Genomic DNA, 14,130 nt, shown 5'->3' on the forward strand with positions numbered 1-14,130 from the left:
GATATCCGTATCCATACAAATCTGATCCATTTCCATCTTCAAGTACCAGTGCAGCTGCACCAGTACCTGGCATCTTCTACTATTATTGATTTCGCTGCGACGGTGAAAGAGAGCTTGACCCCCGGCACTTCCTTCACCCTTCACTCTCTTCCAAACCCCCAACACCACAACCCCCCCCCCCCCCCCCCCCCGCGCGGGCGCTCTAATCCTGTTCTGTTTTGTGCTATAAATACAACGAGAGGCCTCTGTTTTTTCTTTTTTCTTTTTGACGCCGAGGCCTCTGGCCTGGTGACAACCCCAATGCATTACCGAACGGTGACTTGCTTGTTTCATTCGATACCGTATTCATGAACGGTTGGTGGTGCCGACTGGTGAGCCCAAGTCAACCCTTCCGTTTCAACCAGTCTACTAGGTCGCGATCGAGAAGTCAAACCATATGGAAACGCTTGATTAAGAGATTCAAGTCAGCCTGTGCATCTTGTCAACCCCAACGGCTCTCCTCCGGCAAAGTCAGCGCAGGTCGCAACAGGGACACGCTGCATGGATTGGGATTTTTCTTTTTTCTTTATTTGAAAACAGGATTGTGATCATGTTGTGACATTGACCAACGACGATGAAGCCCTGCCTAGCTCAGCAACGTGCGCTAGAGGAGGCGCCAGCCTGCAACTCTGAAACCAATCTGCAAGGAGAAATGTTCTCTGATGGTGGTGTTCCTACTTGCACTAGCTGCTAGCACTCTTTCTCTGCAACTCTCGTCTGCTGCCCACCCAAAGGGCGAGGACGGTGCGAGGTGCGATGGATAACGGACGAGACGAATGGGGGCTCGGGATGCAGCTTCTTCTGCCGTGCAGATTCCGGGCGTCCACACCAAGGCGGATCCGTTCCGTCTGCTGAAACGGCGAGCCTGTTCGCGTCGGCCCGGTCCAGGTACTCGCGTCGCGTACGCGTTAAGCAAGTGACGCCCAAACGATAGATCTCGTTGCCCACTAGCAAACCTGCCTTGCTCACTGCTCATGGATCTGTAGAATTTTCCAGGTCCACCACATGTGCACGCTGCACACCGCACGTACACTGGAAATCGAGCTTTTCAACAGAAAAAAAAGTTCAGTCTTTTGCGAGGAAAAAAAGGTCGAACGATGTTTCAGAAAACAAATAGTTCAGGAAGAGAGGTCGTAGCAGTTCCGTCTCGTGAAAATCACGCACCTTTTTATCTTTTATATCTTTTCAGTAACGCGTCACCTTTTATGCAGCGAGCAACTTTTCTGCCTGCCATTCATCTTTTCCCGCTGCTTTCGCAATCTTCATGAAGCAAAGATTTTGCGCCTCCTTTTCCTTTTCAGAGCAAGTTTTTGTCAGGTGCAGACGTGTAGAAGAGAGCGAAAGGAGGAGCTAATTACGTGCGAAAAAACTAATAGAGGGGTAGCCAAAGCCTAAACTTAATTAGAGCCTTAGAGCTGCCTTAACCATCCAAACTAAGGGTATGTTTGGATGAGCTAAAATTAGATGCTAAATATTAGCACTTATTAGAACTTATATTTCATGCTAAAATTTTTAAGTCTTGGTTAAAGTGTAGGCCACCCTATTAGCACTCTCCACCCTATTAGCACTCTTATTTCGAGAAGTTAGTATTAAAGTTGAGTACTTAGACATTAGCTCTTGAATCCAAATAACCTAGCTCTTGATCCAAACAACCAACCTAGTGCTTGGCGGGGTGCGCGCGCGCTCTCTCTCTCTCTCTTGTTTTTGAAGCGGCCGACAGCGAGTACTGCCTCTGGCACGGGGATTATGGTCCTCTTCAGGTAAGAAAACAATGACGCGGATAAGGCAGGTGAATCGAATCATTGAAGATGATCAAAGTAAGCAGACGCTAATGACGTCTGCAGGGGACCCGTGACCTTTCCCCCTGGTTCGGACTATGGAGGGGCGGAACAGTTGCCGTGACCATTTTAAGCCACGGCAGCGCGCCTATTTTCGGCAGCAAGCAAAGGTCTGTTGACGTTGTCCGAAAGCATCGGCTTGACTGCGATCGTGGGCCCGGGGTTCCGGCACTCCGCTGCTACCTCAAGCTTGCTCAAGCTTCGCAGTTGCAGAGCTGATGAGAACTCCGATTTGCATTCCCTAACAGTGAAATTTACCCTGCATCTCTTAACAGTGTGCAGTGCGCACCCTCGCTGCCGTCCCGCGCCCGGCGTCTGTCCTCCCCGCTCGCCCGTCCCGTCGCCATCCCGCCGCGCCCAGGCACCCCCCGCGAAGGAGATTCAGAGACAAGGCCTCGGCGGCTGGCCGGCACTTTCTTTATCCCCTTGTGTAGTTGTGTTTAACTCCATTCCGTTTAACTGGTTGTTTACTCTGCACCGATACACCAACAGGGAAAACATAGCATAGAGTTTTTTAACACCCTTTTCTGAGGACATCAGTTATCACCAGCCCTTCCCTATCTCAACCATAACCAATCGTGCACAACGCCGGAGAATAGTCCTATCAGGAGGAAAACAACAAGAACATTCCCCAAAGCATTCTGTTCTGGCCCCTGCACAAAACATTGCGAAGAGAGAGAGAGAGAGAGAGAAAAATCAGTCCGTCAATCTAAAATAACTTAATAGCTGAAAGCAACTGACAGAAAGAGGAATAGCAGAGGTAAACTTGCCTTTTATCCCCTGGGCGCCTCTGTAAGAGCATCTCCAAGAGCTCTTGTATTTTGTTTGAGCTAGCTAAAAAAGAAAAAAGAAAGAAAAAACGCCATCCAACAGGTACAGCAAATGAATCGCTATCCATCCACGCTCGCTATCCTTCCGCCTCCGCTCGGCATCTTTCCCGAGCCTCGCTCGCTCGCCATCCCCGCTCGCCTGCGCCCGCGGCCCTTGTTCCCGCGCGCTCGGCCCTCGCTCCCGCGCCGATTTTCCCGCTCCCGCACTTCTGTTGCCTATTTCGCGCGCGCCCCTGTTGTTCCCCCACCAAATCGCCGCCAAGGTTCGTCTGCCGAGGCACCAAATCGAAGCTCCTGGATCCAGTCTCCGCGCCGCCGTAGTTGCCATGTCCCGGCCGCCGCGTCCCCGAGGTGCGTCGACTGCCGGCCTCCGCCGGGTGGGTTCAGGGTCATCTCCTGGCCAGGAGTTCCCGCTAGGATTTGAGGATGCGGACGCCAGACGCGGTGACGGTCCGGAGGTGGGCGACAACATGAGCCATGGTAATTTCAATCTCTGGTTTACCGTTTCTGATGATCTGGTTCACTGAGATGAGGTATTGATCAATTGGTAATGCTGTTGCCCATTCTGGTTGGTCAGCAGATAGCAAGACAATTCCTGCTAGGATTTTTCTTTGCTCTGAAAGAACTGCATGATGTGTTGATGGAAAAAGGGCAACGATAGTTAAATGTCATGGTGAATGGTATATGTGATGGTCTTTGGACAACACCAACCAGAGTGATTTGCTTTCAAGTAATCACTGATCATTCATTAGCAGTGCTCAGTGTCCCATTTTTTAGATGCTTAGAAGAATTTAATATTTTTTCTTACAGAAAGCAATAGAATAGTTACATTAGCTCTCTAGAAAATTAATTCAGTGGCATTGATTCTCCATAAACAAAAATCGCTGCCACTGATTCATAGCTATTCTTATGGTTTGTATGTGTGTTTGATCCTGAGCTTTGTTCACCGAGATGATGAATTGTTGATATTCTTGGTTAGAATAATTTTCAGTGTGTGCATAGCAAAAAAATTGGAGAGTATAATTGATAATGATCTGCAGGAATAAGAATATATACACTCCATTTGTTGTGGCAGTGATATGAGTTCAGAGTCATATTTCACAGACCTACTAGGGGCTGATGTTGAAGAGTCTCAATATCTTTCGCCTACTACACACACCCACTGATCATGGTCTTGCTGCATCTAAAGGATCACAGGGAAGAACAAAAAATTTCAAAGATGAGAGAGGACAGACTTCTTGTATCTGCTTGGCTAAATGTGGACATGGATCCTATTAAGGAGTTGATCAACCACAAAGCTCCTTTTGGGCAAGAATTCATGATTATTACCATGCTAACAAGTCATTCCAGTCAGATCGTACACAAGGTTCTTTAATGAATCATTGGTCGGCTATTCAACATGATGTGAATATTTTCTGTTCATGTGTCACCAGGATTCAGGATAGAAACCAGAGTGGTTGCTCAGTTGATGACAAGGTACATATATTCCTTCAAACAAATTATGTGTCTTTTATGCCTTCCTTTCACAACTTCAAATTCATGTGTACGTTTGTGTATGAAATATACAGATTGCAAGTGCATGTGCACTGTTCAAGGAAGAAGACAAGAAGCACAGGAACTTTGCCTTAATGCATTGCTGGAGAATTCTGAAGGACAAGCCCAAGTGGATGGAAAGACGCATTCAAAATGGTGGAACAACAACAGATAGTAATAAGAAACAGAAGACAAAGGCGAACTCATCCCTGTCATCACTTGTACCCGTGTCCTCACTTGCTACTGGCGGTGTTCATGTAGCAGCAGCAGCAGCACAAGATGCTTCAAAAAGACCGGACGGAAAGAAGACGGAGAAAAAGAAGTTACATCAGTGCTCGATCATCGAAGCATTGGACTATCTTGTGGCAAAGAAGAAAGAAGCTGATGCTCAGAAAGATTTGATGCTCAGAAAGATTTGAAGAAAGATCAAGGCCTTTGCTCTGCTGGAGGAAAAAATCAAGTTGGAGAGAGAAAAATTTAAGTTCCAAAGGAAGCGAGAAGAGGAGAGGATTCTTTCACTGAATTTGAGCAATATGACCTACAGACTGCAGCAATACTATGAAAGGCGCCAAGATGAGATTTTTGCAAGACGTTGTGGTTGCTAGACTACTATAGTTTGCTTTGAACATGTGCTTTGAACCTGTTTGCTTTGAACCTGTGTTTGAACCTGTTGCTCCCCATTTAATGAGATTTTTGTATGAGAATATTAATTATTCTCTTATGCTGGTGGGAAGCTGAAACAAGCTCTGCAGTTTCTTGCTTCATAAATTAACATATTTGACCTTGGATGTTGTCAGGTATTCTGAACTTAGAAATTAATATATTGCTTCATGAAGAAAGATTTGAGGCTTTTATAACCAGGAAAGATTCAATAGATATATAGGAAAAATATAATACAAAGAATGGCTTCCAAACATAATTATTATCCCCCTAACAAAAATAAATATTAATCAAGAGAGTATAAATCTGGGTGGTTGTTCCACAGGTGCTCGATCAAATCTACCTAAAGCCGAGTGTGGGTTTGCTTATCATTGATGTTCTTGTAATTCTGAATGAAAGCTGAAAGTTCTGGTGCTTCAGTATGGGATACTGTCACCTTTTCTCCCATATCGTCATAGTCGCAATCATAGTTATCAGTATACTCATCTCTCTCATCTTCAACAATCATATTATGCATTTTGATGCAAGCCCTCATAACATATCCTACGGAATCTTCATCCCACAAGCGAGCCGGCCCACGAACAATAGCAAAACGTGATTGTAGGACCCAAATGCCCATTCAACATCTTTTCTACAAGCTTCTTGTGCCTTTGCAAAATATTTTTTTTATTATCTTGAGGCTCTGGAATAGTCTTCACAAAAGTGGCCCGCAACGGATATATGCCATCTGCTAGATAATAACCCATAGAATAATCATTGCCATTGATGTTGAAATTAACCTGTGGACCTTGTCCCTCAGCGAGACTTGCAAATATAGGAGATCTTTGAAGCATATTGATATCATTGTGTGAGTCAGGCATACCAAAAAAATGAATGCTATATCCAGAGATCTTTAGACGCAACTGCTTCAAGTATAATTTTTGGCTCCTTTTTATGTCCATGGTACATACCGTGCTATGCAGTAGGATGATTTTTTCAGCCCCAGTGCATACAATCTATGGACCCAAACATTCCAGGGAAACCTCTATTGGCTCCAATTGCCAATAATCTGGCAGTATCCTCTTCATTAGGCAATCTCATGTACTCCTCTCCAAAAATTTCAACAACAGCTACAGTGAACTTTCTCAAAGTTTCTAAAGCGGTACTCTCACCAATACAAATATACTCATCCAAAGCATCAGCTGCGACGTCATAAGCTAGTAGCCGAAATGCTGCCACAACCTTCTGCAAACAAGATAGTCCTGGGGTACCTGCCGCATTCCTCTTCTACACAAAATATTCGTCATGGTAGCATTCATTATGCGCATGAATACATGTCTTTTGATCCGAAACCTATGTCATGACACAATTAAAAAATTAGCTACATTTATAAAAACAAGCCATTAAAAATAATGATATAATTGTAGGCACAAATACGAACCCGCGTCTAAAAATCCTTGGTCTGAAAGTAGGTTTATCTGAGAAATAGTCTTTGTAAAGAAGACCATGGTGTAATAGTCTTTCATGATCCACTACATCATAACTCTCGATGGAACCAATTCGATCTGAATGATTAAGCGTATCCTCAACTATTATTTGCACGGCACCGGAAAAAACAGCTTTCCTCTCATCATCCGAAGAGGAGGAACCAATAGATTCATCCATTACAAACTTATTGAATTCATCATCTGAATCCATAGTGTACAACATTGTTGTCCAATACTCGATCAACCACCCAAGATTTCAAACTGCATCAAAACATGGATGATCAAAAAAGGCATCTATGCTGAACGGATACGAAAGAAACCCTACATGTACCTCAAATCAACTCCCTCGTTCCCGTTCAGGCGGCGTGCGGCGTTCCCGTCCAGGTGGCGTGCGTCGTTCCCATCCAGGTGCCGTCGAAGGAAAAGAGATCGGGCGTCGTGCGGCGTCCAGGCGGCGTCGAGTACATGCGGGTGGAAGAGGTGGAGTCCAGAAAAAAAGATGACGTGGACCCAGATTTGAATATAAAACCTATGTTTTAGCTAGTCTCTTGAACTAGCCCATTGAATTAGGGGTTTTTCTATTTTTACAAAGAGGGTACAATCTCCATATTTAGCTAACAAAATAGAGAGTATCTTGGAGATACTCTAGGGACACAAACGGTTAGATACCCGTTGCTCAACCCCAGGAAGGACGTCAAAACGATCATATATCCTTGATCGCCATACTTTGCAGTGAAATAGAACGAGAATAAAGCGTGCGAGGGCTGCTGCCGTAATACACTTCTTCCGGGATGTCATCTTGACAATAAAGGGTACGTATCTGCCTATGAGATCCCACACATTGTACATCGCGATCAGAACAAGCGCATACCTGAAATTACACACCAGAGGGGGGAAATCGTCAAGTGGAATATCAGACGATGACAGTTGCAAAAATGAAAGGATTCTTACCAAGGTCCCAGACTGTGTGATCCGGTGTCTTCAGATAAGAATCCAGGGAAAATAGATAAGAGTCAAGACATATGTGAGAAAGATATAGAGAGCATAATCCATGTTTTGCAGCAACAGTTGTTTGCTGCTTAAACGCTCGTATCTTTCTGGCTCCTCCTCAACCTGCGGAGATTAGTGTGTTCAAGTTATATTTCCATGAAGATCGGTATAGTTAATGAACTATATGTAACCATCAGTATGAGGCATACTATTTCATCTTCTTCAGTTGGGACTCCTGCAGCAGCTAGGTCACCAGCAACGGTTTTGCTACTTTCAGAAGCTGCCTTTGAGCGATAATATTTCACAATCGCCAATGTGGGGAAGACAGATGTGTACAGAAGGACACACAACAGCTCAAAGAAGCATGATATCGAAAAGAATAACAGTGCATGAAGCAATTCAATACATTTGGTCAGAAAAATAAATGCTTAGTAATTAGTAGTATGTGGAGAAGATAAACAGAGCACTGTCATCTGTTTATTTTTCAGGTTGTGTTGTTTTGAGATGAGAGGACGTGTATCATTCCTGTTGTTGTACTAATTAACAAGATTAATCCCACAGAAAATTGATGGTAACTATGCAGATTTTTTTAAGGGCATTTTGATTCAACTAGTGCTGAAGAGAATGGGACATACTAGCTCCTTTGCGCAAACCATCACGTGAGCTCTCAAAAGTCATTTCCATCAGTCAAAAAAACATCATAAAACATCAAGAATATTTGGAAATGGTCACCTGAATGAACTCTGGGCACATCAAGGACAGATCACCAACCATGCCACCTTGAACATGGGCATCGCCTATCCCGAATGCCGCACTTATTACACACACGCCAACAAACTCTCCAACTCCAGCTTGCCCTTTAGTGGCCACGTCCAGCTAATGTTGAACATGATAGTATAAGGCTGCGTTTGGTTCTGCTTCCGTAGGCTGCTTCTGCTGTGAAAAAGTAGAATCCAAACCAAATACATTGAAAGTGTGCCTGCTTTTCCAACCGCAGCCTGCTTCCACCACTGCAAATCGCAAAGCAGCCGGCCACCTGCTTTTGCTGCGTTAGGGTGATCCGAAGTCGTAAAAATTACCCACTGCCACTCGTTACGAAAGTACCGATTCGTTTCTTTTCTTCTCCCCTTCGTTCTTTTCCCCTTCTCCACCTCACGCACGACCAGAAGCTCCCCCGGCCCCGCCACTCCCCCCGGTGCCGCCCCTTCCCCCTGCGGCGCCCCCCAGGCGCGGCCCCGCCCTCGGCGGTGCCGCCCCTCCCCCCGGCGCGGCCCCGCCCCCCGCGCCGCCCCGCCCCCCGGCGCGGCCTTCCCCCCGCGCGGCCCTCCCCCCGGCGTGGCCTCCCCCCCCCCGCGCGGCCCCGCCCCCCGGCGCCGCCCCTCCCCCTAGCGCGGCCTTCCCCCCGCGCGGCCCCGCCCCCGGCGCGGCACCGCCCCCGGCACCGCCCCTCGACGGATTTAGGAAGGTTCATGTCTTCTTTATCTTCCCTCTCCGTCAATTCCTGTTTCTTTTTCTCTTTGCCTCACCGATCAGAAATGATATGCTTCCATTGATTTGACCACCAGTAAGACCACAATACTAATGAGATTGAGGTACAATGTGTTATTCTCTAATAATTTGGACAAGGTTCTAGAATATGGAAACATCCTAACAGCAGAACAAGCACAGAAGCAACACAAATGCTCATCATCGTCTAGTGATGTTGGGTTAAAGACTTATAAAACTAAGTTTGGTATCTTAAATAGATAGTTTCAATACTGAAAATCCTCAGGTTCTGATATTTAAATGGTGCATGAAAATTTCTATTTATGTGATAGAAACAAAGATGTGATCTTTTTTTTCATAAAATATATAGTAGCATAGCATGCGCCAATGTATGATTCCCAGTGCTTGTTCTTAAGTTTTCCGAAAATTATCCATGTCATCTGTTTGTCTGCTAATGCCTGGATGATGAACTCTATTTTTCTGGTAAAATTATATAGTGCACTGATGAAGGTAGAAAAATAATATTTGTACCTTCTAATGCAACTATTATTTATCTTTACTAAAGTATGGCTGAGAAGGCAGTTTGGGACAATGCAAATATGAAGCACTTGATTGATATCTGTAAGGAGGAGATTTTAGCTGCGAATAGGCCTGGAGGTTGTTTCACTAGAAATGGTTGGAAGAATATGGAAGAAAAGTTTTTAGCAAGGTGTGGAGTGAAATGAGTAAAGACACAATTGAAGAATAAATTGGACAATTTGAAAAAAGATTACACACAGTTCATGGAATTGAAGAATGCTGCCACTGGTCTTAGATGGAACGAGGCAAATCAAACGGTTGATTGCTCGGATATATGGTGGAATGAACACCTTGAGGTAAGATAAGATGTTATTTCAGTATAATACAAAATGCACTCATAATATGTTTGACTGAACCTTGTATTTTTTTTTATAGATGCAACAACAGTGAGAGAGGTGTGAAGTGCAATCATGTGAGATTTCGGAAACGTGGTCCAAAATACCTTGATGATTTGCATTTCTTGTTTGATAAGGTGCATGTCACTGGAGCTACTGCGTTCTATTCGGGAGATATTTCCTCTGGTGATTCCTCAAGTGACGGTGTGTTAGAGGTTGCACAAAAAGATGATGATAGTTCTGCAATCAAGCTGTCTGCTTTGAAGAAACCAAAAGCAGCCGGAAAGAAGCGCAAACAAACATGCGGAGCAGCTGAAGACAAGGAGGAGAAAAGTCCATTTTTTAGAATGTATAAGAACACGTGCCTGAAAATTGATAGTGCAGCTGACAAGATTGGCTCAAGTGTTGAAGCATCATCAGCTCATCCATCCAGCCCTGTCCCTACTATTGCAGATGCTATGAAGTTGGTCAAGGAGTGTGGTGTGCAAGAAAAAACTTCTATAATGCACACAGCTACGTTGTTGATCATGAAACCGGAATTTAGACGGATCCTTTTCTTACTTGAAACGAATGAAGGCAGATATGATTTTATCGAGAGAGAGCACAAGAAGGAGATGAAGAAGGCTGCATGAACTCATCTGAACTATTATTTTCTTTTAATAATTATGTTGTGAGCTATTCTTTGCTTTGAACCATTAGTTGATTTGAACCATTAGTTGATTTGAACCATCAGGTTCTGTACCACTATTTTCTTTAAACTATCAATATCATGTGTAACAATATATGTCTCTTATGTATTTTTCACTTTCTGTTTAGATGGATGCAAGCATGGAAGATTTAGCAAAAAAAGAGCAGCAGTCTCTACTATTTGTATCTCAACTATCTGAATTATCACATCATGCTGCAGTTCTTGGAAATTTAGGCAGTCTGTACCATGAGCGATATTTGCACAAAGGTGAATATAGAGATAAAGATGCTCCAGAAACTGGATATCAATGGGTTATGAGATGCTTCAATCGCCCAAGATATTTTTATGATGAGCTTTGATGTTTTTATGGCACTTCATGATTTATTGGTCTCTTCATATAATCTGAAATCCACTCATAATGTTACATCAATAGAGTCATTGGCAATGTTTCTATGAATTGTTGAAGGTCCCCGATCATTTTCACAAGCTGAGAACATGTTTGTACGATCAGCATGGACCATTCATATGAAGTTCAATGAGGTTCTCAAATGTTTGTGTAAGTTGGGGAAAGAAAACATCAAACCTAAGGATCCAACATTTAGCACTGAACATGAAAAGCTTAGAGAAGATCGTTTTTAGCCTCATTTTAAAGGTGCTATTGGTGCTATAAATGGTTCTCATGTCCAGGTCGTAGTTCCCAATGATGAGGTGGTTAACCACACATGTCGACATGGATATACATCACAGAACATACTTGCAACATGTGACTTTGATATGAGATTCATATTTGCGGTTGTCGGATGGCCGGGTTCAGCACATGACACAAGAATCTTTAATCATGCATTGTCAAATTTTGATTCCTTTCCTGTCCCACCAAAAGATACAAATATGAGAAAATTTTCTTCTATAGATAACACTTTCTATATTAATACTAATTATATTTTTTTACAGATAAGTATTATCCTGTCCCACCAAAAGTACGAGATATATTACTTATGCAATAGCTTTACTATATATTACTTGTGGCAACCATACTAAGCCATGGCACAATAGCCGCATCAAATTAATAGAGATGAATCTGTATTTGCCTCGGAGAAAGGATGGCACTTACTATTATAATCGCAAAAGAACTTAAGAACAAAAGTGTATATCCTGTCAGAATCCGAAGTCTGGTGTTGATCTTTGCTTCGTGATATGTTAGGAGAGCTGTTACTCCTAGGGCAAAAGGCTGATATACTGGCGTGAGGACTCTGGTTGGGTGGTTCTTCTGCATTTAGTGAGAAATATATCATCCATCAGTCATCACAGATTTGTGATAACAGGATTTTCTGAATGGTTTTCTCTACCTTCCCGTGCCATTTGGTTCAAACAAATTTAAAGAAATAAAAGCTTGAAACCATAAACGATAGTGACATGGTAAAAACGTCATTACTCAAAGAGCACCGGAAAGCCAACAATTTATCTCTAGTAATCTAATTGTTCAGATCCGGATCAGTTGAGGACAAATTTGATTATCTTTTCAATGAATTTCAACAGTTAAATCTTGAGCACTGAATGGTTTAAAGCATATTTTCAAACCTGCGCACTATGCTACTGAACTTTACGGGCATAACGTGCTATAAAAAATGCACATACTGGGAAGAGGTAGACATAGTAATCTTCGATGGTAAGCATACTGTTCCACGAGAAGAGGCATCCATTCACCAATACAAAGCAGACGAGCATACCAAAGTACTTCCCCTGTCAAGTCCAAAACCAACACAGTAAAAGGAAAATAATTCCTCTTTTTTCTGAAAAAAACGAACCGGCAGGAGGGCTACATATTATACTAAAAAGCAGGAGAAAAGGACACAAGAATTTATCACAACACAAAACTGCAGAGATCAATACATGTGGTTGGAAAATATACTTGAAGAAAAAAGAGACCTGAAGTTGCGGTGGTCCTGCACCCTCTGTTAGTAGGGGAAGAGTGGCGAGAACTGAAACTAAGAGCTCGGTAAGCACATAACTTTGATTTTGGTGCTACAAGTACTTATATAGATCGCTAGAGACCTTTTTCCTGAAGCAAGTGAACAAGAAGCAAAAGGGCATCATTTCAAGATTACATTAAAAAAAGGACCGGACCTAGTAAAATAGGAGGGTTCGGACTTGGAATCCGCGCGTCCTTTTTCATGTTAGTAGCGTAGTTTAAGACTTCGTGTGCAGATCATGGTTGGTTAATTATAGGCAACATGCTCTGACTGACACCCCAAATCCGACAATCCCGGCCCAAACCTGACACAAGCATGAGAATATAAGGTGTTTGGTTGTGGAGGGCAAACAAGCTCTATCACCTGTTACATCGAAGAGAATATTATTATTTAGAAGTATTAAATAAAGTCTAATTTCAAAACTAATCGTAGAATTTTTAGGCTAATTCGCGAGACAAATCTAATGATGTATATTAATTTATAATCAGCAGATAGTTAACTGTAGCAGCACTGTTGCAAATCATAAATTAATTAGGCTCATTAAATTTATCTCGCGAATTAGCACTCGCTTGTGAAAAAAAAATTATAAAAAAGTTTTATTTAATACTTCCAAATGACAGGATTCTCATTTGATGTGATGGAATTAAAGTTTAACCATCCGGAACTAAGCTGAGTCTAAATCAAACTAGCAAAACGAGCCCGGAAGGAAGAAAGCCAGGAACCACTGCGTTTTGCCTGGACGGCGGAACTTCATACACAAAGCCTAACCCTGACGCAACAACAACGGAGCGCGGAAGGCATCACCGGCAGAGAGGGCACGGCCGATTGCTGGTCCTCAGGTCGGTTTCTCCTCCTGTACTGACGTCGATGTGCAGGTGCAGCCAACGACCAGCGACTTCGGCAGGCGGGACGGGGGTCCTCCAACTCCGGCTGTCGCGGTCGCAGGTCGTAAGCGAAACCCTGCCGAGCCGCCCCTTCTTCTGTTGGTCCTGAACCAGAGAAGGAGAGGTGGCCCAACCGTGGAGAAAATTCCCCGAACGAGCCTGCGCCCAGGGAGAATCGAAAAACAAAAGGACGGGTTGGAGGCTATGAGAGAGGTATCGGAGAGGGAGAGCAGTGTGCGGCGGCGGGTGAGACCGTGAGAGGCGACAAACCTGGCTGACGACTGGTCCGGGCAGCGCAGGCAGGTAGCGGAAACCGGCGGCGCCGCCGTCAGAGCCCCGAGCAGGCAGCGGCGGCGGCGGCTGTTGCCCGCTATTTTTGTCACGTTCCGCTCTGGCAACCGGTGCGGCTGTGCCGGGCAATAACTACAGGGGACTGCACTGCCGATGAGCCGAGTCCGACGCCGCCGGAGACGTGAGCATCAGTGTACATCATCCGGGTCGCCGAGAGCGTAATGAGCGGGAAGAGATTTCCCAGCACTCGGTTCATTTTTCCACGCTTGCTAAAAGTTGATGCCGAGGATCGGAGAACGGGGACGCATAAAACCTGATGCCTTGATGGCATTCGTCACTTGAGCAGTTGAGCCGCCGAGCCAAGTTCAGCCAGGCGAACAGTGCCGCCGTGCCCTTGGGCCTTGGCGACTGGAAAGATGCTGCCACTTTTTCGATCGCCCCGGCTGGCGGCTTTGCCGCACCGGCACACCCACCACGGGCACCACGGCGTCGAATTCTACTAGGCACACGGCCACACGGCAGTTCGCTCCCGCCGAGCGAAG

At 44.4% G+C, this 14,130-nt stretch overlaps 1 protein-coding gene and 1 pseudogene across 2 annotated transcripts; one reads left to right on the forward strand and one right to left on the reverse strand.

The window, feature by feature from the left end:
• Window positions 1–2,434: 2,434 nt before the first annotated feature.
• On the reverse strand, window positions 2,435–13,844 carry LOC112881273 (annotated as a pseudogene).
• On the forward strand, window positions 2,780–5,024 carry LOC112883185. 2 transcript variants are annotated; one of them, XR_003226767.1, is made up of 3 exons: window positions 2,780–3,187; window positions 3,288–4,183; window positions 4,276–5,024. XR_003226767.1 is itself a non-coding variant. In XM_025948445.1 (2 exons), exons 1-2 carry the CDS (start codon window positions 4,082–4,084, stop codon window positions 4,657–4,659), a joined length of 486 nt encoding a protein of 161 aa, XP_025804230.1. In that variant the 5' UTR covers window positions 3,194–4,081; the 3' UTR covers window positions 4,660–5,024. The 2 variants fall into 2 exon arrangements, 1 of the variants encoding a protein (XP_025804230.1); XM_025948445.1 differs by lacking the exon at window positions 2,780–3,187 and having other exon boundaries at window positions 3,194–4,183.
• Window positions 13,845–14,130: the final 286 nt, after the last annotated feature.

This window comes from Panicum hallii, chromosome 2, assembly GCF_002211085.1.
Source record: "Panicum hallii strain FIL2 chromosome 2, PHallii_v3.1, whole genome shotgun sequence".
Taxonomy (NCBI): domain Eukaryota; kingdom Viridiplantae; phylum Streptophyta; class Magnoliopsida; order Poales; family Poaceae; genus Panicum; species Panicum hallii.